This window comes from Apus apus, chromosome 1 (assembly GCF_020740795.1).
Source record: "Apus apus isolate bApuApu2 chromosome 1, bApuApu2.pri.cur, whole genome shotgun sequence".
Taxonomy (NCBI): domain Eukaryota; kingdom Metazoa; phylum Chordata; class Aves; order Apodiformes; family Apodidae; genus Apus; species Apus apus.
The window spans coordinates 191,953,426-191,976,719 of NC_067282.1; the positions used below are offsets into that span (position 1 = coordinate 191,953,426).

Below are 23,294 nucleotides of genomic sequence, written 5' to 3' on the forward strand. Positions count from 1 at the left end.
GCCAGATCAGGATGACCTAGAGCACATCACACAGAATTTCTTTTTTTCCTTTTTTTTTTTTTCTCTTTCTTTCTGGCTGTTTCATTACTACTAGATGCACAGGTTTCTTTAAACTCACTCTTAAGTTTTTTTTAAGTCTTCAGATCTCAAATATCCTGGTATTTCAGAGGAGAAGTACTTATGGTTTCTTTTGCTCATTCTTTACGTAGTAAAAGCTTTTCAGGTTTCTGAAGGCCTTTTTTTGTCTGATGTAGTAACAACAAAAAAAAGTTCATTTTTCTATCATCTAATAGCAGTGAATCTCATGAGCATGTCTTGGTAGCAGAGCATGCTCCTTTGTAGAATTGCTTTAGCTGTGGAGCTTTATTTTGAGTCTTTAAATTGTGGTTGATCCTGTACCTGTGAGAAGCTGTAACTTTGTCAGTAGCACCCCTGGAAGAAGGAGGGTGTCAGAAGAAAGGGAACTTGTCTGAATGTGCTTGGGATGTTCATATTGAAGATTTGATGGATACTTTAGTGGCATATGAACTTGTGCTGACCCAAGCCCTTCTTGACTGTGTTCTTCACAAAGAGCTGTGTCTCTCAGAGGTAAGAATGCTCCCTGAGGTGTGCAGCAGCCTCTTGGCGTGGACTCAGTTAGTAGCAACACTGTGCTTATGTCTCCTGGAAGAGGGAAGAGACTACTGTACCAGTACAAAGTACAGCTTTGCCAGACTGGTTTGTCTATACTTAATGTGTTTAACCTGTAGGAGATTATTCCTATTTGGGAAAATGTTTGTGATGTGTAGGTAAGTGTGCTATGTAAGTCTCAGTGTAAGAGCTGGTGATGTATGTATGCTTTCTCAGACAGTAAAAATATTTGACTGATTGTGCTTGCAAGGATAATTATTCCCCTGAGAGCAGAATTCTTAAAACAAGAGAGCGATTTCCTGGAGTTGTATGTTAGAGGAACTAAAGGCTGCTCTTCAATCTACAGAAAATATTGCCTGTTCTAACAGTTTTGTCTAAGTGGCCTTGGGGTAGAGTTTCTGTATGTTTGGAGTTTGGAGATTTTAATTCATATTGCTATGTCCTGTTATCCATTAATAAACTTTTTTCATATATCTTTCTTTGGCATAAAGTCCTCTTAAATGAAGAAGAAGTGCAGTTGAACACTTTAACACCTTGATCTAGACTCCAACAAGAAAGAGAACAAAATCCATTTCATTTGGAATTGAGTGAAGGGAAAAGATGATCTTATTGAAAGTTTATCTGAAAGTAACTTCTAGGAGAGATAAGGTACATGATAGGCAATATTCCTGAAGAGAGGCACTGTTATAGGTGTGGGAGGCAGTTAGACAATACATATTCATTTTAAATCCACTTTTTGATTAAGAATGAGCAGACACCTTCCATCTTAGGTGAGAAGAAAGTTCTTAAATTAAAAGATGTTCTGGCACTTGGCTCTTTTTGAAGGGAGAAGTGAAGTAACAAAACAGAAGTACCTGCGGTGATGGGCTTGGGGACTGAAAAAAGCTAGGCAGGCATTGGAAAGAAAAAAGTTGAAATTAATATACAAGGCTGGATGGAAAGTACCCTCAGTCTTGAACCCTTGTTCAGTCAGCTTTTGTATGCTGCAGATTCTTTAGCTTGTGAAGTGCATATGTGTTGTGTCATGACTAATTAGTTTCAGAAGGCAAGATTCAAAGTATTTAGATATTTAGTTGCATTTGACTTTTTTTCAGCTATGCTTTTGACAGACCCAGAAATTGAAATTGGCTATAGAGCAGGTAAGCAGCAAATTCCCTTGTAGTATCCGATGACATAATTTGCTAAAGATTAGCTCAAGTTCTATTATGGTGTACTAGTGATGTCCTGGATCTAGCAGTGATTATGTCTGTTGGTAATTAGGTATACAGCAGTCACCAAATATTCAATGGACAGTTCTAATTGCTAGTGATTTGCTTTAAAGTAGCAGCCTAGTAGTGAAAAATTATATACACCAAATTTGCACTTTTTCTGACATAGCATCTTTTTCTTAGGTCTGCTGAAACAAGGGTTTTCATATTTGTCATAAAGAAATAGTAACTTGCTTGTAAAACTGTACAGCACACTTTGGGAAAGGAGAAGCTAGATTTGAGTTTTTGAGTTTTCTAATGGCTGAGTTGTGGTGTATAAAGACATACAGGCTGCCCAGAGAGGTGTTGAGTCACCATCCCTGTGTGTGTTTAAAAGTTGTATAGATATGCTTGGGGATATGTTTTAGGGGTGACCGTGATAGAGTAGGGTTAAAGGTTGGACTTGATGATCTATCTTCAAGATCTTTTCTAACTTAAGTGATTCTATACTGACTTTCCTCAGCAGTAATGGATGCTGCAACAGCAGTAAAGGCACCTGTAATAACACATGATGAATTGGGAATTGCATGTGGGTCCACTCTTCCTGTGCATGGGTGAGCAATGAGATACTTAGCATTTTGCAGAATTACATAGATGAGATACGGGATTTTCTTTTTCTCAATGTTTTTTGCTCACTTACTCACCATTTTCCTTGCTAGAAAAATTAGAAGAGTGTACTCATTAGTCATTGTCTGAGAAATATTTTCCCAATTATGCTTTTATTATAATAACAATAATGATCTTGCTATTAAAGAGCTGGGCTAGAAAGCTGTGAAATTTTCATTTTATAGGACTTTTTTTTAACCCTTAATAATTCGTGTTCTTACTCTAAAAAGTGGGATTTCTTTTAATAATGCATAACAAAAGTTTTATAATGTCAACAAAGAAGGGTATTTGATGCAATTATAAATGCCACTTGGATATCTAAATCTCCTTTAAACATTATTAAGACTTCTTTAATAAGTCTTTGCAATATCATCCCAATGGTCACACACAGCTTCTGAAAGTTATCTTGTTCATTGCCTGTTCTATAGTCATAGTGAGGTCCCAGCCAAAATGAAGGGCCCCATTGTGACCACAGTGTATGGACAAATAGTAAGAGAATACTGAAAGGCTGCAATCTAAACAGGCAAGGGCAGACAAAGAGCATATTATGCTGATTTGAGAGACGGGATACTGAGGCACAGAAAAATTTAATCAGGGTTATGCAAGAATGTTGTTCAGGAGCCAGGAATTAAGCCAGCTCTCCTTCAGTCCAGTTCTACTGTCTTCAACCAGTCGCTCTTCTGCAGAAGATAATACAGCTTTGCAGGTAGCGTGTGAGTACCAGTTGTGTCTTGTTGAGTGTTTATGAAGAAAATACCAGTTGGTGGATTAAAGTCTGTTTCATGGCAGTCTGCACAGAAGAAGTAGGAGTGAAAAGTTTTTTTCGGTCATCGGTCACTTTCTTTAAGTTTTTTTAAAAAGTCAATAAAGATCTGAGAAGTTATTTTCTTTTCAAACTTTGTTTTTTGAATCACTTAATATTTGATCAGTCCATATAAGATCATTCAAGCTATAATTTTAGTACATGGAGAAAAATAAGGAAAATACTCTTTACTACTCACCCTAACCCACTGTAAATATCATCTGTAGTACAGATGTGTTGTTGTGTAGTTTATAGATGGGTTATTAATTTATTTTGCATTGCACAATGGAAAGCTTCAAGTCTTTGGACTAAGTCCATGTAGAAGCCCTACTGGTTTGAAATCAAGTAACAGCATACCTGCATCATCAGTAAATACTTATTGATTGTAGCAAACCCTTGGGATTGTTGTGCTGTGATACAGAAGACAAATTCACAATACTTTATGTTGCTTCTCACCTCTTCAGCCAGCCACAATCAAAAATGCCATTTATTGTAGAATTATAGACTGGTTTAGGTTGGAAGGGACCTTAGAGATCATCTAGTTCCAACCCCCCAGCATGGGCAGGGACACCTCCCACTAGACCAGGTCCAACCTGGCCTTCAACACTTATAGGGGTGGGGCATCCACAACTTCCGTGGGCAACCTTTTCCAGTGTCTTACCACCCTCACACTGAATAATTTCTTCCTAATATCTAATCTAAATCTACCCTTTTCCAGTTTTAATCAATTACCCCTTGTCCTCTCACTACAAGCCCTTGTAAAAAGCTCCTCTCCAGCTTTCCTGTAGCCCCTTCAGGTACTGGAAGGCCACCATAAGGACTCCCTGGACCCTTCCCTTCTCCAGGCTGAACAACCCCAACTCTCTTAGCTTGTCTTCATAGGAGAGGTGCTCCAGCCCTTGGATTATTATGGTGAACTAAGAACTACATAAATTTCTCTAGTCACTCTGGCTGTTCTTCAGCTATTCTTAAAACCTCACAAGAGCTCATTTTGTTCTTGGAGATAGTCAGTTAGCAACTGGTGACTAGATTTGAACATTAAAACATAATTTTAAAGTTTGCTTTGGAGTAGAGGAAGACTTGCATTTCTTCGTATTTTAAATTCTTCCACTTTTATTTCTTCTAAAAGGTCTTATTTGATGTCCTGTAAGGAGGAAATGTCTTCTGTACATGGAACAAGTTCTTAGAGTAGATGGTGCTGCTGGTCCTGCTGCAGTAGTGCATGCCACTCTAGTGAGATCAAGTATTTTTAACTGTGTCAGGTTCTGCCTTCAGGCTAGGAAAGCTAAAGTCTTCTGTATACAAACTCAGGAGAGGGTGATAACAGTTGCAGCTCTCCTGCAGTTTCATTTCATGAAGCAAGATTGTACTAGGTGAGCACCTTACTTTACTGCTAAGCTGGAGGTAAATATGCCCATTCTCAAGCTTCTTCCTTTGTCTTTTCTTTCAACTGCTGTGATCTGATAACCATCCTCTGGACTAAGCTTTTCTGGTCATGTAAGTCTAGCACCAAACTGGATCAAACCAAGTGCTGACCAAGAAGTTCAGAAAGAAAGATCAGTCTCACATCAAAATGGATAGGGAAGCTTTATAGCAACCGAGATTTGAAGAGAAGCAGCAGACTTCTATGCAGGGTGCAAGTGTTAGCAGTATTCTTCCAATTAAATCTGCCTTCAGAGAGCAACATTTAGGCAGATCCAGGTCCACTGGTACCAGTCTATAACCTGTATTAATTCTGTAATAAAACACAGTACATTTTATATAGACAACTTCCAGAAAGGCTAGTTGTCCTCTGATACCATGGAGTAGATATGTTTTCCCATCTGTCAAGCAGAGCTGTATCCTTCAAATTCTTCAGATTTTGCTTTGAAGGACTTGGAAAACCTTTTTTCCATTCCCTCAAACACCATGTGCCTTGTTGACTGTATTGGTGCCAGTCTTGGCAGTCTTGGAAATCATCTGTGGATGGATACCAGTACAGCTGTAGAGGTGTAATGACAAAGGTCTTCATCAGAGATAAAAGGGAAGAAGTTTCCTTCCCCAATAGCATTCTTAGCCAAACTGGTGCCAGTTTATCAGAAAGTTAGATCTATAGTAGGAGTATGCGAGTGATCCATCTTTCCAGAAAAAGATTCCTTAATTGTCACCGAAGCTGTGTTTTCACCCTTGGCTCAATCTAGACTAATATGTTTGAATTTTCAGGACTCTAATGACTTGCAGAAGTTCAGTGTGCTTTTCTGAAACCCATTAATGTCTCAGTCTCCAAAAAGGGTTGCTCACTCCACTAATGAAGGTCAACAATACCAAACTAGTGCCCTGCAGCAGTCATCAACTGTAGTAATGTAAAAGCTGAAAAGGGGTCCCATGTACCCTTTACATAGCCTTAGTACTTCTGTAGCTTAAAAGCATTGAAATACTGGGGGGGGGGGGAAATTAAATGACTCCATACATTTAAACTAACATTTGATATCTCCAGATCTTCACCTTACTGCTTCTACAGGACCTGAAGATTCATGCTGTTTCCTTGCCTCTTTAGTGTATTTGGCTAAACATCGGAAAGCTTAACCATCTTGCAGCAGAAAATCAAAAGCTGAAACACTGTTTTCTGTGAGTCATTGTAGTTAACACACAGACATGACGTTTCTCCTGTGTCAAGGTGTGCTCTCCCAGTGGAGAAGCTTGAAGAGTCCACCTGCTGTAGAAGTCTCTAAGAAACTATGAATGTGGTGCAACCCTCTAACTGTTGCTAAAGGTCAGACATCTAATTCAGGAGAACCATACACCAGTCTAAGCTGAAATTTAGTCCCTCTAGTTCATCAGGTTCTGCAGTTGGACAGGGAATTAAACTGTCAGAAGACCTTTTCCTGTTTTGTTTTGTCCTTCCTCTTGTTACTTTACTCTTGGTTTGAAGTGGTCTTGAATGTAGCTCCTTGTTAATCAGTTAATTGATAGTACAAGGACAAGAGAGGGGCAAGAATATCAGAGTTGGAGTCAAAAAGGACCATACCTGTGCCTAACTTGTGGAACTGCACCCTGATTTTCTATTGAAACAGCAAATTGCAAAACACTTATTTTGAGTGTTGTCCAGTGTTACAGAAATAAGATTGTTAGAGAAGAAGTTAAATACAAAAGAGTAACCGAGCACTTCATTAGTTATTTGGTGTTGGAGCCTGTGCTTTTTCTGAGTTGTGTACAGAGAATGACATAAAGATTCCATAAGCAAATGAGCTGTCTTCTGCCTACTCCAAAAGGTTATGGTCTGTGTACTTCTGTATAAGCAAGTTTCAAGAAGTAGGTTTTTCAAGCAGGAAGAATTTACATTACCTACTGCCTTATCCTCTAGGTACCTTACAATGTGAAAAGCTGGGAATTCTTGGTGTCATAGGTAATGCAGCATGCTTCTAGTGCTGTGAGTTTGGAGTTTTCCAGTATCCTTGTAATGCATTAATCTGGTAGCCCAGGTAATTCTGGTCCTGTGTTGCCAAATTGTTTTAGACTGGGGTGGTAAATATCCTACATAAATGTCATAAACATCTTCAGAATTGTGGAAGAAAAGCTTTGTCACATTTTCCCATGTTTGGATTTTTTCTTTTTTTTTTTTTATAGTGTCTTACATAAAACAGAAAGGTCAGTGATGTGTAACTTAGTTCATAATCCTTTCCAAACAGATTGTTGTTACAAAAAGGATGCAGATACTGTTAATCTGCAATATTTGTTTATATCACTGATTCCTGATTGTGAACTTTTTTTTTTCCTTCTGTTACAGGTCTTAGGGAATGGAAGGTACCACTTCCATCTTCAATACAGTTTCAAAATGCCTAGATAAGGCAGTGTAGTACCAAATTTTTCCAAGTCATAAGGGCTATATTTCCTGCATGAACTATAATTAATGAAAAATTCCCACCATTCTTTCGGATTGGCAGTGTCCTCATGATTGCTCTAACCTGGGAGAGCAGCATACCATTCGAAGTTACTGGTTTGTTTTAAGGTTGTCATCAACCCAACTTTTTACCACATTGACTTTTGTTAAGTCTATTTGCTGTATTTTCCTAGCCCCTTTTTTTTCTTCTTCTTCTTCATCATTCTTGTGTATAATTTGTTATTGCTGTTGAAAAGTTCAGTGTTTCTGTTTTCTTCTCATTAATCACTTGACTTTTGGCATGCAGAATCTTCGGGTCCTTGTGTTGACACCCAAAGGACATTAGTCAGGACTTAGGACAGTTGTATTTGGCCTTAGGTTAGTTCTGTCCTGACAATTTTAATTTTACTTTTTCTTCAATTTCATGCTTACCTCAGTCAGGAACTGCATTTTTCCATCAGAAAAGAAATTACCTTGAGCACTACTTTGTGGTACTGACCCTGAAGTTAGCTATGATTTGAGCAGGGGCTCACAGTAAATGACACCCAGTGATCTCTTTCTGCTTGGATTATTGTGTGATTATTTGCAACTGTGATTCTGGTATTTTCAAAGGTAAAATGCAGTTTATACTGGCTAACTGCTTACTGAAAGAGCTGTTTGTGCATAAAAAAGGAGAACTAAAGGGAAACCATAGTTGAGGGAGAATAAAGCTGACATTAAATGGAAAGAGTGTGACATTTATTTCTAAGACTATCCTGTCTATGCAAGCGTATTTAACTGCTGTCTGAATAATACCCTGAAGATGTCTATATTATTTCAGTTTCAAGTTTCAATTCAGCATTCAAATTACTTAGTTTTTTATATAATCTCAAATGTAAAAGTAATCTAATGCACTGAATGATTTTGTGCATTTCTGGTTTTTAATGATGGACAGATTTGTCGCTTCTTTGGAACAAAAGGGAAATTCTGAGCATATTTTTAGATACAAAGTTTAAAAATCTGTATCTTCGGAGCAGGAGAGACCACATTGATTTCCTTTTGTCCATTGCCTTTTTTTCTACTGCCTTTTTTTCTTTGGCTTTTCTTTGCTAGTTTTAAACCAGTGTGTCTTGAATAGTCTTTCTCTCTCCTCTCTTTCCTCCCCTTCTCTCTCTTTACACATAAACATCACTACTGTTTTTCAAAGCAGACTTTGTGTGTATATTTAGTGGAGCAACTCAATATATACGAGAATGTTTAAAGTGTGTATACTTTATAGCAAAATATCATAATTAAAAATGTAATTTCCCATACAATATTGTGAGGTCTTACTGTTCAACAGCCTTAATTCTGCCGTGGAAGAATGTTTTAGATTATTTCTAGCTTGTGTTTTATTACACTGTTGGATATAAATTACTATGAATTAAATAACAGTAGAGAAGGAACTTAACATAAGTCATCTGGCTTTGATTTTTACTAAAAACAATTCCTTTGTGTGTGTTATTGGAGAGGATAAAGTTGTATCTGACACCTGTGTTTTTGTGCCACAATTTGCAGAAGCAACATTTTCTTTTGTTTCTCTGGTATTTGTGTTTTTAATGCACATTTTACTAAACTGATATCTTACGAAACTGTGTTGTATGGCTACAGCTGTCTTTTTATTTGTAAATGTTAGTAATCATAGAATGCCAGGTTGGAAGGGACCTCAAGGATTATCTGGTCCAACCTTTCTAGGTAAGAACCTGGTTTAGAAGAAGTGGTTCAGCACCCTATCAAACTGAGTCTTGAATGTGTCCAGTGTTGGGGAATCCACAGCTTCCTTGGGGAGATTATTCCAATACCCAACTCTTCTCGTTGTGAAAGAATTTCTTCTGGTGTTAAGTGGATATCTACCCAGGAGTATCTTGCACCCATTACCCATTCCACCTATAAAAACTATAAGTAGAAGTTATATTTATTTTTAAGCACCATAGCAAAATATACACAATGTAGTATTTGGGTTAAGTTTTTAATCTAGGAAAGTCCTATTTCCTACAGTCAGTGTTCACTGTCTCTGATTTCCATGTTTCTTGCATATTTTTCACATTATATGGGACACTCTCACATCCTGTTAGTCAAACAGCTCATTTTCAAGCAAGACTTTTGTTGGTGTGTAGTATCAATAGACATGGCTGGCCAAAAGGTGTCAACCTTGAGGGGAGGGAATATTCAGTACTGCAAGGAATGAGGTATATATAGATAACACTTCCACAAAGCAGGCAGGTACTGGAAAATAAGTTCTCTCTTCTTTCTTGCCATCAAGAGTCTACTTTGAATTTACTGAAAGTATATTCCAGTAAAACAAGGTAGCTGTGATGGGGGCCATGGTTTGCTTTTACTTACCAGAAGGGCTGGGTGCTCTGTCTCAGCTCTGTAGCTACCTGCTGCAAGAAGACCACAGGCTCTGGTAGAGGTTGCCAAGCCAGTCTAGGGTCAGTGCTGCAGACCTTGGTCACTTCTTTTCCCTTTTATTGGGGACCCAAGTTTTGGTAGAAGATAAAGGCTCTTCACAATCACTCTTCTGTCCTTCCCTTGTTTTTGTGTACTTTGATAATTATTTCAGTACTACTTGATAGTCATTCACCTTATTCACTGAATATCTGCTGTCTTCTTCAGTGGTGTTTAAAAAGATAAATGGTATTTTATATTTCCTACTTTCTTTTTCACATAAACTTTCCTTGCTGTCTTCATTGTTAATTCTTTGATCTGAATTGCATTTGTATATTATTATGCCTAGTAAAAGTGTGTCCCCAGTTGGAATTTCTGGTGAGACAATATTAATACTTCTTACAGTCTTAATTAAAAAGTAACATAGTGAGGTTTTTAAGAAATCCAGTCTAAAATATAGTGTTTAATTGAAGGTTTTTAGCTATTCTGATTCAATAATAACAATTTATTTGTATAGCATGATTCCTATTTCTGGTTTCCAACCTGTAGTCTTGTGTTGTTTAGATACTCAGATTAATTCGAGTGGACTTTTGGCAGGTAGCTAATAATTTTAATTGATATCAGAAGACCCACTTTTACAATAGACACTTGCACCTCTCACTGTGGTATTGGTATGGATCTGCAAAACGAAAAACCGTCCAAAGCTCTGCTTCAGGGTATCACTGACGCTGCATCTCTTCATTGTTTTGATTCTGTGTTTCTCACAGCAGTGTTTCTGGTGCGTTCTCATACATGTCTGTGCAGTTTCTTTGCATCTCAACTTCTGCCACCTCAGTACCATAAAAACTCAAATGTGCTATTTTAGCACTGTTAGGTGCAATGCTGTTTGCTAGGGTTGTGCAGCAGCCTTGCAGGAACCAGAGCTTTTTCTTCATTGCTCTGTCTCCTTGACAGTTTCTGGTGAAAACATAGATGATTTTGTGATTCTGTGAACTAACCTGCTTTTTTACTCCATCCTTCTCCAATATTCTGCAGTATATCTTCGTAATACCTTGTGTGTTTTTGTAAGTTGCTCCCTGCAGCCCGACTTCATAAAAACTCAAACTAGAACCCATCTGACTTCACACGCCTCAAAGCTGGGCATATTTTAGAGGCTAGTATACAGAGCTGTGACCCTGAAATGGAGTAAAGGAATTTAAAATGGAAAAATGCTTTAAAACTTTTGTTTTTGTAGAGGGTAAAGTCTGTATGTTTTCATAACAAGATTGTCACCACACCATTCAAACAACAGAAAAAATCTTTTATGTTGTTGAGATGTTTTAATAATTTTAAAAATATTTCATATCTGTAGTTAAATGCATGTTTTTGGCCTGAGACTTTGTGACAAATAATAGCTGAGGAAAACTCTCATTTCTGTGGAGTTTACAGTGCTGTTAGTGGAATACTGTAGGTTCTGGTCAAAAATATCCTTGGCTAAGAATTACAAAGATCACTGTTTTACCATGTTAAAATAAGAAATAAAACAAACAGGCTAGACATAGTACCTGCTTAGGGGTTTGTTTGTTTTACTAGTAGGGAGGATTTGGTGTAATCTAACTGTGCAGTTGTGGCTTTCATCAGTACTAAGTACACCAAGAAAATACCAAAGGAGCAGGTACCTCACCGCTGCTATTCTTTTAAAGTTGAATGTGCTGATTGCCTTCATTTGGCTGTAATGCATTTAAAGGCTTGGTTAGTCCAAGACTTGCACTGTGAAAAGGCCACTTTTGGTTAACCTTTCAACTGGGTTTTGTAGCCTGGTGTGAGCAGTAACATAGAGAGAGGCTTTGGATGTCCAGGGAATAAAGGAACGATTCATATTATATCAGACTATGGAATATCTGTGTGTTGGTGGTGCTGATTTGTGCCCAAGGATGCTTGAATGAGCCTGTTTGGATCTACTTGTGATACTGTTTGAATTACCATGCAAGAGGTTGCCCTGTTCCTCTGTGGGTTTTTTGGGGACTGAAGACACTTTGCACTTCATGCCAAGTACCAGTATCATAAACAGTGATGTTACTGACACAGTGGTATAGACCAGGGCAGAATCACTTATAGTTAGTTATAGGGCCACAGTGTTTGCTTTGATTAAGCACTAATGAAATAAAGTACCTGCTTGAGTCACTTTTTGAAAAAAACCATATTTTTTAAAGAAAAATATTATTTATTGGAGAGCAGGATTAAGTTGCTGATGTCTGTCAATCACAGTGGCTGTTGTACATGTTTGTCTTCACTGAGGGTCTTCTCATTTTTCTTCCTGTTGCAGCAGATTGATATTTCAGTCTGAGTCAGAAGCCACATTTTCAAGTTCTGTAATGGATTTCAGATGCTGCTGAGTAACACTGGAATGCCATTTTACGACATCTTTAAATGAAGGTGTCACTTCCCTGTTCTGAGAGGTAGTGCAATCTGTGTGGCCGATACTCAGCACGGGGTTACTAATGCTGCAACACCTTCCTTAACAACACTGGGCGTGGTGACATGATCACAGCAAAGTGCATGAAAGTGACTGGGGTTTCTGCCCTCTAAGCTGAGCTGCAGTGGATGAGTATGTGTGCTTGTTCTTAAGTTATAGCAATGCAGAGTTAAACAAGTTACCTCACTTGTAATGTTAGAGCTCTGAGCCCTTCAGTAGTAATTTAAGCCCATTTTACTCTGTGTTTGTAATGGCTTAAGAATGCATGTATTGCATTATGTGTTTCAGCTGAGAGGGACAAGTGCCTGTCATCATCTGACTGGACCCATCTTTTGATTTCATGAAATTCCTCGTGCCGTCACTGAGAAATACTCATTAACCATCTTTGTCTCCTCCCAGAGTTTTTGCTGGGGAAACATGCAGCAGGGTATTTGAACTGGGAGGGACATTCGCACAGAATCAGAAGTTTAATGTTATGACATCTGGTTCAAAACAGGGTTGACATTCCTGACTTTATTTTGAGCTGTAGGATCCTTGACCTTGGTTACTATAGCTAGCTGTTTAGCAGGAGACTTTCTCTAGCAATCTGTAGTCATGCTTGGGATATTGTAACATCGAGCATAACCCGCACATACGTTTTCTAAAAGGATCTTCAGGCAGAGATTTTAAGATGTGATCTTTTATTGTTTCAACAGTTGACCAGTACAGAAGTGCTTACTCCACTTCTTGGCAATGAGTGTTAAGACAAAGACATTGCTGCCTTTGTTCTGACTCAGACTGGGGGATGAGGCTGCAGTAGTAGTATAGGACTTTAATTCCCAGAAGAGGAAAAAAAAAAAATCTCTTTAACATAATAAGAAGCTCTTACAGAGCAGTGTATACATTTGCTTTGTATAAATTAATATAACATTAGTGGCCCTGCAGTATTTTCAATTTCTTTTCTTAATATATATATAAAGCATAATTTCTAATTCTTGTATATATTTTTAACTTTCCCACAGATATGCACTTATTTGGCCATTATCCAGCTCATGATGATTTCTATCTTGTAGTGTGCAATATCTGCAATCAGGTAGTCAAGCCACAGGTTTTCCAGTCACACTGCGGTAAGTGAATGTTTTCTTTCCTGAATTACAGTGCCAAACTGGCGTATGGTTCTATGAAGAATCATTGCATACGATCGTGACAGAGGCATTGCAGATACTCTTTTCTGGTTATCTTGTGTTCTTTCCTCAGAAAATACTAGCAATGCCTTCAAATAAGCCTGTTTCCTGTAGAGGAAGTTAAATTAGCTGTTCTGGAAGCTGGGCTTTTCAAGTTGAACTTGTTATATTAAATTAACCTATTACAACAAATAAATCCTGTTAGTTAGATACTAGCTAGGCTAAAACTGTTACAACCTAACATTGGATTGTCTCTTATCAAAGCTGTAAATTGAGGGCTGTGATACTGATCTGCATTAACTAGAAGTGAATGTTATGGGTTGTTTTCTGTTGGGATTTATGCATAGATATATGTAGGGTTTATTTTTATATTTATCATAGGGTTTATTTTTTTACATAGTTGGCATGTCAAGTCACATTTGTTAAGATTCTCTTGAAAAATGTGCATTGGAGAAGCTGCAGAAATGTGCAGATGTTTATTTCTCAGTATGACAACAGCAAGATTACAATTTTTATGTTGATAAATTATTAGAAAATTTTGCTATTGATTAACAAGCTACATTCAAATATTCTCAGAAAAACATCCAGAGGTCTGGTTTATTTATTACTTACCCAGTGGTTTATTTGTTATTTGTCCAGTGGTTTGTTTCTGTGGTGGCGTTTGTTGGTTTGGTTGGTTTTTCTTAAAGGATTGCAAAATGTGACTGGAATGGCTAGCTTTGCATGAGGTTTAATCAAATTCAGTTTCATCAAAATAATTTGAAGGTGATTGCATAATAATGAAAGGTAATTAGTACTGAGGATGGAATCAATTAAATACATTAAGAAAAAAAAAGACCCAGCAAGATTTTCCTTACCTAAATACAGCAAATAAAGTTCACAAATCCTTTGCCCCTTTCAGCCTTCTTGACAGCAAAGAAAGTCAGTAAGGGGAAAAATGTAAGTGGGATGAACACAAAACATAAACGTCTATTTACTTTTAAAGAGATCTTACCAAAATCTTGTCTTGGGTTTGTATGGATGGACAGCTAACAACCAACCAGGAGCAACTCCATTTACCTTGAAAGGCAGTTGTGTAACTCACTCAACTTTGTCCTGGATTGAAGTAATAATGAAAAAACTGTGTTAGTGGAATATAGTTTTTATATCCAGTGTGTAGGAAAAGATCTGAAAGTATTAGTGTAGTGGGAGAGGGACTTAATAATTTAATGGTGGGGGCTGATGTTAATTTCAGTGTTTTAACAAGCTTTTCTGCTTTTTCTGCTTTTCTGGGTTTTTTCAAAATTTGTTTCTTGCTCTTAGTTCCATAAAGATTCCTTGTGCCCAGCTTCAGTTATCTCACAGTTCTTTCAGTGACAGAAAAGCTTTTCTGCGTATGGTCATAGGTACAGTGGATACTCTAAATATTTAACTATTGCATTAATCAAAAATGCTCTGTGGAACAGAAGACCCTGTGTAGCACCTTACTGTAGCTTTCCATAGTTGTGCTGTTTTCCTGGACATGAGCTGGTTTGGGGAGCAGTATGGAAGTTGGTTTGTTTTTCATGTAGAAGGCATTTATAGAATCACGTTTCTTCTAGATCAGGGTAAAGTACTTCATGTCAGAAGGAACTTCTTGAGCTCTTGGAAGTAACAAGTTACCATCAAAGTTAGTGTGTTACCTGTAAACTGCAAAGATCCGTGGGTCACTGTCCTTTTTCCTTTTTCTCTTTTCTCCATTACATATACAATTTATTTTACTTCAGCTTCATTACAACAATCCTATTACATTGAACAATTGAGCATTAAATTCTGAATTGATTTAATTGTTTTAAGAGCCTATGGTCAATAAAGACTTGAAAAAGTAAAAAAAAAAAAAAAAAAGAAAAATACAATATTAAAAGAAATGGAGAATACTGAAAATAATTGACCAGAGGTGCTCCCCCTTGAAGCTTGTACTAAATCTAGTCAGATTTGTTTCAGGAAACATGTAGTGGAATATTGCTGTAAGGCCTCTGGAAGAGCTTTAAATGCATAGATAAAATATTTTGTTTTAAAGAATAAACAGAAAAGATGACATACTAAAACCATATAGAAGATGTTTTAGAAGAGAGAATGTTTCTTTGACCTCTTTGGAACTATTGTAAAATAACTAATAATTTATTTTAAAAAATTAATCTGTTAAAAATATGACATGTTGTATAAGTGACATTGCCATCGACTAACATATGGTTGCTTTGGTGAGAATTTAGTAAGATCTAAAGAAGAGCTACACACTGATCTCATTACTTGATCTGTAGTTGCATCATCTGGTGAGAAAATTATAAGAAACCTGCTTTAGAAAACAGATCAACTGTGAGCTGCTTGTCCCAGAAAAAACTCTCACTGGATATGTTATGATATCAATAATCTGTTGAGAAATGTGTGGAGAAGGCTTGCTTTGAGATGCTGGTTCTGGCTGCACTGGGCTCTTCTGTGATACAGAAATATTTAACTTCCAGTTTTATTTAGTTAGGCCATGCAGCAGTATTCCTGTACATTCAGTGATGTTGAACACACCTGTCAGTAGACTTTGAGGTATTTTAGACTGCCATATTTACTGTAAAATTCATTATTTGTTATTTTACGTGCCTTGAATAGCAGTTTTGAAGTTGTAACAAAGACAGCAAAGTGAGAAAGCATTAGAAGCCACTAGTGGGTTTTTGGCTCTTGAAGGCTGCATCATGGGGAGTCTTTATTGCTACTGAAAAGGACTTGTAGAGATCTATCCCAGAATCTCCCACAAAGTGTGGTTTGTTACTAATATTCCTGGTAAAATCCAGTCCATATTCCCTCAGTAAGCATTTAGGTTCATGCCAGACACGTGCTTTGTGTTTCTAGGTTCCCTGCATTATAACTTGAAGGTCTTGGCTTTGGAACATCACTGGAATGCTTAGTTTAGCAAATGTTTCTGTAACACTTCTCTTGAGCCCTTGCTGGCATTTGCCTTTCTCCAGAGCATAAGAAGACCCATTGTTTTATTTGTCTCTAATTTCAGACATGTGGCAGCCATCCTTGATGGCACTGGGAGGTTGTGAAGATTATAGAGGCAGATGTTGCTATTTAACTTTTAAGGGTTTGAATCCTGGATATCAAGCAGAAAAAGAGAAAAATCTGGTTGTGTTTCACACTTTTTGGTGGAAGGCAATGCATCATACAACCTTAGGTCAGCAGAAGTCAGGATGGGAAAAGAGGACATTTGGCTAATTAGAGGACTGGCTTGCTGGACTTGAGAGTCTGTAATAAACACAGTGCAAAGCTCAGTGTTGCAAAGTAGTAGATGTGATCTAGCCTGTAAGTCAGAGAAATACGGAACTATTTTTAAGACCAGTTTCCCATCTATGTATCTGTGGGATAAACATCTCCATTTGTGAGGATTAAATCATTCTTGTACATATAGTGTAAGCCCAACTGAAAGAGAGAGTTGCTGTTATAGGCTGCTGGGTAAACTATATAAATCAAATTTCTTGAGGTCATTCAGTATTATTGTGCACTTCTAGTATATCATAATGTCATCAACAATAGGGTTGAAATAGTGTTGTTTTCTTCTCAAGCCAGTTATTTTGAGTAACTTCTTGCAGTGGTATTGCATTTTAGATATTTTTTTTAAGTATGAACGTGTAGTTGTATTTACTTCTCCCTGAAGCAGTTTTAAATGAGAAGTCAGTCTAGTAATAGAGCTTGTAGCATTTCTAATTGTACTTGGCGTGTGGGCAATTTTAGGTTTGAGACTTTATTCTCAAAAGTCAACATCAATGAAAACATAGGGCAGTTCTTGGGACACCAAGAATGTAGTGTTTCGGTATCCCTGAAGTACCATGATGTTTTTGCTGTTTGTTTGGGTATTTTTCTCCAATACATCTAGGAGATTTTTAGGGTGGCAGCCTGTGCTGAGGTGTGTCCATACGACTTCTGTTAATTCCAATTCTGCGACAGTCTTTCTATTACTTCTTAAGATGGGACCCGTACCACTTCCCAGGAGCTGTTTCTATTTTCCTTTGGCCCCAGAGAGAGGAAAGCTTAATATTTTTATGCTGCGTTGTCCTTTACTAGGATGAACAGCATCAGATGCAGTTCTAATTTTTAAAAATAATGTTCCACACAATAAAAGGCTCGTTTACTTTTTTTTTCCCCTGTTGAAAGGAAAATTTTTCATAAAAGATAGCTCTGGCACAGTGAAGAACAAGCAGAGTACACATAGAGAGCTCGTCTTGACTTTTTCTTTTAATATGAGGAAATAAATTAACGATGGGAAAGTGTTGAAAGTAAAGTTGGGGGAAAGAGGTGAATTAGCCGATCTAAGTAACACAGCTTGGTTAAACAGTAACTGCAGTATAACCATCAAAGAAAATTTCCAAACATACTTTGGAGCAGTTTCCAAAATGGTGGAGAGTATCTTAATGAATTGAGTAGTTAAATCCCCATTTGATGAAGTCATAGAGTAAAAATGAGAACAATTTTGCTTTGTCAAGGAGAAATGACCATGAAGATATCTTGTTTTGCTAATTATTGGAGGCTAGTTCCTATCTATCCTGCCTGTCTCTAAGGTTATTCTAACAGGCTTCTACTTAAGAAATAGAAATTCTTACTCCTTAAAAAAGAAAAAAAACCTGCCCTTGATTTTCATGAGTTCTGAGTTATAAACTCTTGGATTGACATCATGTCCTCATGAAAGTTGGAAATTGATGTTTCCTTTTTATCCGCCTCTTTGGCAATATAAGCATCATTTAAAAGAAAAATAAACTTAAAGTAGTGGAGCACTGAAGGATATAAATATTTTCCCCTTCCATATCATAATTATTTTTCTAAGAGGGGTTATATATTTTTAATTACTCAGACTAGCTATTTTACATTGTGGTAGTTGTGCGTTACAATTTAATGAACCACGATTACAGACAAGAAGGCTGAGCTTACAGTATGAATAAGGATGATTTGCTTTCTTAGCATGAGCTGGAGCATTACTAGCTGGCATCTTTTTTTTGCATAAAGATTTTTATATGGGTATCACTGTCACATTTGATGGATTATTCTCAGTTTTGATAAGCTTTTCAATTATTCAGTGCCTTGTTTTTTATTAAATACAGCTGTTTGAGGTTTTGTAATTGTTAACCCGTTTGACCTTTTATCAAGGGGAATGCTCTTGTGCCCTTCAAGGACAGGGGCATGTTGAGTAATCCTCTTTCTGTTACTGTGATTTTCCTTTTTCACAGCCTTGTCAAAATTTGTTATATTATAGCATTATTGATTTAATAACTTTCTGGTTGTCACATGGTTAGGTTTCACTGCATTAAAGAATTAAAATTATTAAAATTACTCTTGTCCCCCCTGCTTTTTGTTAAAAATGGAAACAGTAGCAGCTAGACTGACAAGAATGACAGAATCACAGAATGCTTTGGGTTAGAAGGGACCTTAGAGAACATTGAGATCCATGGGCAGGGACACCTTCCAATAGCTCAGGTTCCTCAAAGTTTCATTCAGCCTGGCCTTGAACTCTTCCAGGCATGAGGCATCCACAACTTCCCTGGGCAACCTGTTCCAGTGTCTTACCACCTTCACACTAAAGAGTTTCCTCCTAATGTCTAATCTAAGTCTCCGCTCTTCTGGTTTTAAGTCATTATCCTTTGTCCACTTGCTACACATCCTTGTAAAAAGTCCCTCCCCAGCTTTTCTGTAGCCCTTTCAAATACTGGAAGGCCTCTATGAGGTCTCCTCAGAGCCATAATACTAATTTAATACACCACTATTTGGCTCTATTTTTTATTTTCCAGCTGTTTTCAAGGAAGACTATGCTGTACGTACCAAAGAAGATGCTCATGATGTAAAAAATGGTCAAATCCCATTGTTCTGAAGGGAATGTGAACTGTATCATATTCAAAGGCAGCCTGGCAGATGACAAGTGTTTTTTCACTGTGTAATTATAATGAAACTCACTGCAGGTCAAATCCCTTTTTTCTTTTATGGGGATGGAGGGAGAAGGAATCAAATGTTTTGTGTGTACTTCCTTCGTACATTTTTACTTGTTCAATTGCCTAGGATACACTGATTTCTGTTTGTAACTTTCATTTCTAGTAGAGGAAAATGTCCCAGTCATGAGGCACACTATAACCCAGGCTAAAACAAGACTAGCACATGCTTTTTGCATTGGAGATATATCAAAGTAAACTTGAATGTAGAGAGTAACATCCAGATCCAAGGGATGGACTGTGATAGGGACTGAAAAATGTGCATCTGATGCTTGGAGCAACCGCAAATGTAACGTCTACACCTGGCTGGAAGGAGTTTGTTGTGTTTTCTTTTCTTCATCTAGCACATGAATTAAAAGTGGAGCTGTGTTCAGATGTGCTGACCTGCTCGCTTAGAAACAAGCAGCACAATATTGGATAGGATTGGCTTTTTTTGTATTTTCTGCTATCATCCCACTGCTTAAATTGCTTTCTTCTTGGTTACTAATTTGTCATTGGTGACAAAGCCTAAAACAGAGAAGTTCAAATATAGAAGTAGATCTGATAGAGAGAGTGGCAAGGTCAATGAGTACTGTCAGTAGGAAGCAGACGATTTCCCATAGATAACTTCTGTACTTAAAAAATTCGCCCTAGGTTGTTATGTCAATAATTGAAATTTTATTCATTCAAAAGATTCTTTGAATGAGAGGGCAGGAGGAGCGTTTTGGCACAAGTGAATCTCAAAGGACTGTGCACTGGGGAGCAGTGAGCATTCAACAGAAGAAGACATTCAGCGTGGAACAGAATGCTACACACGTATGCAGTTACTATTAAGTACAGTAACCTTCTCGCCCCCCCATACCTATTTCTGGACCTGTGTAAGAAATGGAAAAGTCTGGAAGTAAAACATTGATAATTGTCTTTTCACTTATTTTTTCTATTAAGTTATGCCTTTACAGTACCTTGGCTGTGCCGTAATATTACAATGCTGATCCTAAATCAACATAGGAAGTTGATTAGTGTAATAATGACACTGGGCTTCTCAGAGCACTGGAATTGTGTTGTTCTAGTTTACACATAATGCCTATCATCATAAATCAGCTTATCTCTTCTGCATAGTATATTCATTGATAGTATTTGATTAGTGAACCCTTTTGTATTTTTTTACTTTGTATAAATTGTGGTAAATGATGCAGTACATACTTGAATTGGGTGTTGTCATGGCATTGATGGGAGGGACACATCACTTGTCATTTCTTTCAGGCAAGATTTTAATAGAGATGTAGTTTTAAATAGTAACCAATAAGGATTTCTTTTAAGGAGTGTCCATTAATAGAACTCAGCTGTTGAAGGTTGACTATAGCATTAGGCTTAAGTTTAATCTCCTACATACTATAATTTACAGGGCTGCGTTTAGTGCATCATTCTTCCAGCTGCTTCTCTGGTGGAGAGATGGGGGTTGTGATAGTGGGGGAGTGGGGAAAGGTACAGGTGAAAATTTCTATTGTAACCTGTAAAAATCTTTCAAAATTAAAACTAGGGGTATTTGGCTTTGCAGTTTTCTGTAGCCTGTCTTACTTGGTCTGAATAAGGTGGATGTCTTCCATCTCAGAGAAGGAATGTTTTTAAAAATAATTTTTAAAAAACACTTCTTCATCCCGTTCCTAGATAAAGTTGAAAACGCAAGAGCTTTTTGAACTCATTGTTTGGAAGTGTCTTGGTGAGTAAAAGATAAGCAAGAACAAATCCTATTTTATATCAAATTGTGATGCATGGTAAAGGAAGGAAATTTGAAGTAGAACCTGAATTTACCAAAAAACCAAATAAGAAGTCATTGATTCTTCACTGTATTCAAAGTCTGTGTTAAGAGCAAGTCTCTTCTCTCTGTTCGCTCTTTGTTTATCCTGCATGTGATCAGACAAGGAAGATGTGGTGGGGTATTTGAGGGTGGGGTGTGGAGTTTTTTGGTAGTACAATGTTTCACTCTGCATGTGTCACAGAAGATAATTAACATTCAGATTAGTCACTACCAAATGTTGTTTCCATTTCAAATCTGTATAAGTCTTGTCTACATATAGCCCCACCTATTGACCATGACTTTTAGCAGTTGTCTAAACATTTTGGTTTTAGTTAATCTTCTGACTGTTGCGATTTCTACAATGTTATCATTTAGCCATTTTTTGCAAAGCATATGAGAAGTTTACGAACTTCTTCACTCTCTTTGTACTAAAATTTTTACTAAAAGATGGCTTAGAAAGTTGGCTTTTGACCATTGGCTACTGGCTTTTCCCAAAGGCAACAGCAGCAATTTTGGGGTAATGCCTTCTCTAGTAGCTGAACATCTGTGGCATGAGTTGTGGTTGCTGAGCCTGCATGTGAGGTGGCAGGTGGGGCTGGAGGTGTGACTCGTCTTGTGCATTCAGGGCTCCCTTCAGAGGTGGAGAACCAGGCCTGGGAGGAGGTTGGATGACCCAAGAATATAGCTCTGGCCCTCACAGCTGCCAGGATTAGATTGCCTTGTTATGTGCAGTGGTGAGTGCAAAGAAAACTGAAATGGCAGTTTGTTGCTTTCCAGTACTACTTCTGACAGTCTGCTTTCCAGGAGTGTTTCTGTTGTGGTTTTTAACATCTACAAACCAGTGGGGAAGACAGAAGTCACTTGACATGCTGGAGGATGATAGGCTAGCAATATGTCTCTTTTAATAGAGGTACAATGATGAGCAATTGAAATAAATACTGAGCTGTAGCTCAAAAGCTTTGTTTTTTTCAAGTTGGAAGTAGTTACATTAGATGCCTTTCATGAAGAAATAATTTTTTTGTATTTCGTGTTTAGAAAAGCCCTTCTTTCTTAGTGTAGGGAAATCTCAGCTGTGATCAACTAGCTAGTACAAGGCTTGCAAATCTGCTTTAGATATTTTTCCCAAAATTTTCAGTAGTAATATTCGTCCCAGATTTTTTATACCTTCTTAATTTTTAAAATATTTCTTCTTGTTTCATATGACTTTTTTCTCTCGTGTGGAAGCATGTTTGTCACAGCTCCGTGTTTAAAATATAATGAGTTCTGTTTATTTCATTTTAATAGTAGTACACAACCTCTTGGTAGCTGACTAGTGCCAAATCTATTCAAAACATTTTATTTGCATGCATAAAATACTGTACTTAAAATTCTCATAATTTCAAGTACAATTGAAGTTCCGTGTGTTTCTCATTTCACAGTCCTGTAGTGATTTGTATAGTTATCTTAATGGCTTATTGCTATTCTATTTAACTGATAAGATTAATGTAATAATTGTCATGTTAAAATAGAAAATATTGAATTAGGCCTTGATCTAAAATATATATTATTACAGATAGGGTAGATGCACTGTAGGCTTCTGTTTTCAAAATAATTTTTTTTGCATTTATCTAGATAGGTTAATGAAATTATATTCTACAAGATATAATGAAAGAACTGTTCAAAATATGTTAGGCAAATGATGATGGGCAACTCGTTCACCTCACTACATGTATATATTTTGATTTTGATTCAATTTCAAATACTTTATTTGGCGTCCTGCACTAAAATCTACCTATTGTTAAAATGCCTAAATAAGATAAAGGAAACTTGCTTCCTTAGCTATTTATGTTTCTGAGACTAGTGATGCTGTTAAACATGAACACTTTCTTTGACTAGTGTTCTGGGAATTAGCAGAATTTTTCCCCCCTTTTTTAGGCAGGCTTCTTGTTTCTGTGAAATAATCTTGTATCATGCCTAGCATCTGCTTTGCAGCTAGTGAAGTATAACTAATACCATACTCACACAAAATATCAAGCATTGCATATGAGAAATGTGTTTTAGGCAAGCATTAATGTGTCATTATTTGATACACCTGCTTTCAATTTATTCCCTGTGTTGTATAAGGTATTATTTTCATGAGTAGATAATCAATGTTGTGCTTTACTAATTATATAAGTAGATAATTTATTTTTTAAATGTAGTTTTAGGTTTGAGATAAGTGATTGAAAAACTGTTTCATTTTATAATTCAGTTTGTTAGGAGAAGGTTTGGCAGGGAGGGGTCTCATTTTTGGTGTTTTTGCCTCAAAGTATTGAAGCAGGGGTACATCTGTGCAAGCTGAAACATGGCCAGCAACATTGAAAAGGTCAGCATTTATTAAAGATATTTC

At 37.1% G+C, this 23,294-nt stretch overlaps 1 protein-coding gene across 3 annotated transcripts in view; it reads left to right on the forward strand.

The window, feature by feature from the left end:
• Positions 1–23,294, forward strand: part of ATXN7L1 (ataxin 7 like 1) — a 111,787-nt gene that overhangs the window by 25,450 nt on the left and 63,043 nt on the right. For 2 of the 3 annotated variants that reach the window (XM_051622968.1, XM_051622960.1), the window contains exon 3: positions 13,007–13,111. The exons of the other annotated variant lie outside the window; for it this stretch is intronic. In XM_051622968.1, the coding sequence (XP_051478928.1) occupies positions 13,007–13,111 (105 nt within the window). The remainder of the gene's footprint in view (positions 1–13,006; positions 13,112–23,294) is intronic. 3 annotated transcript variants of the gene reach the window in all.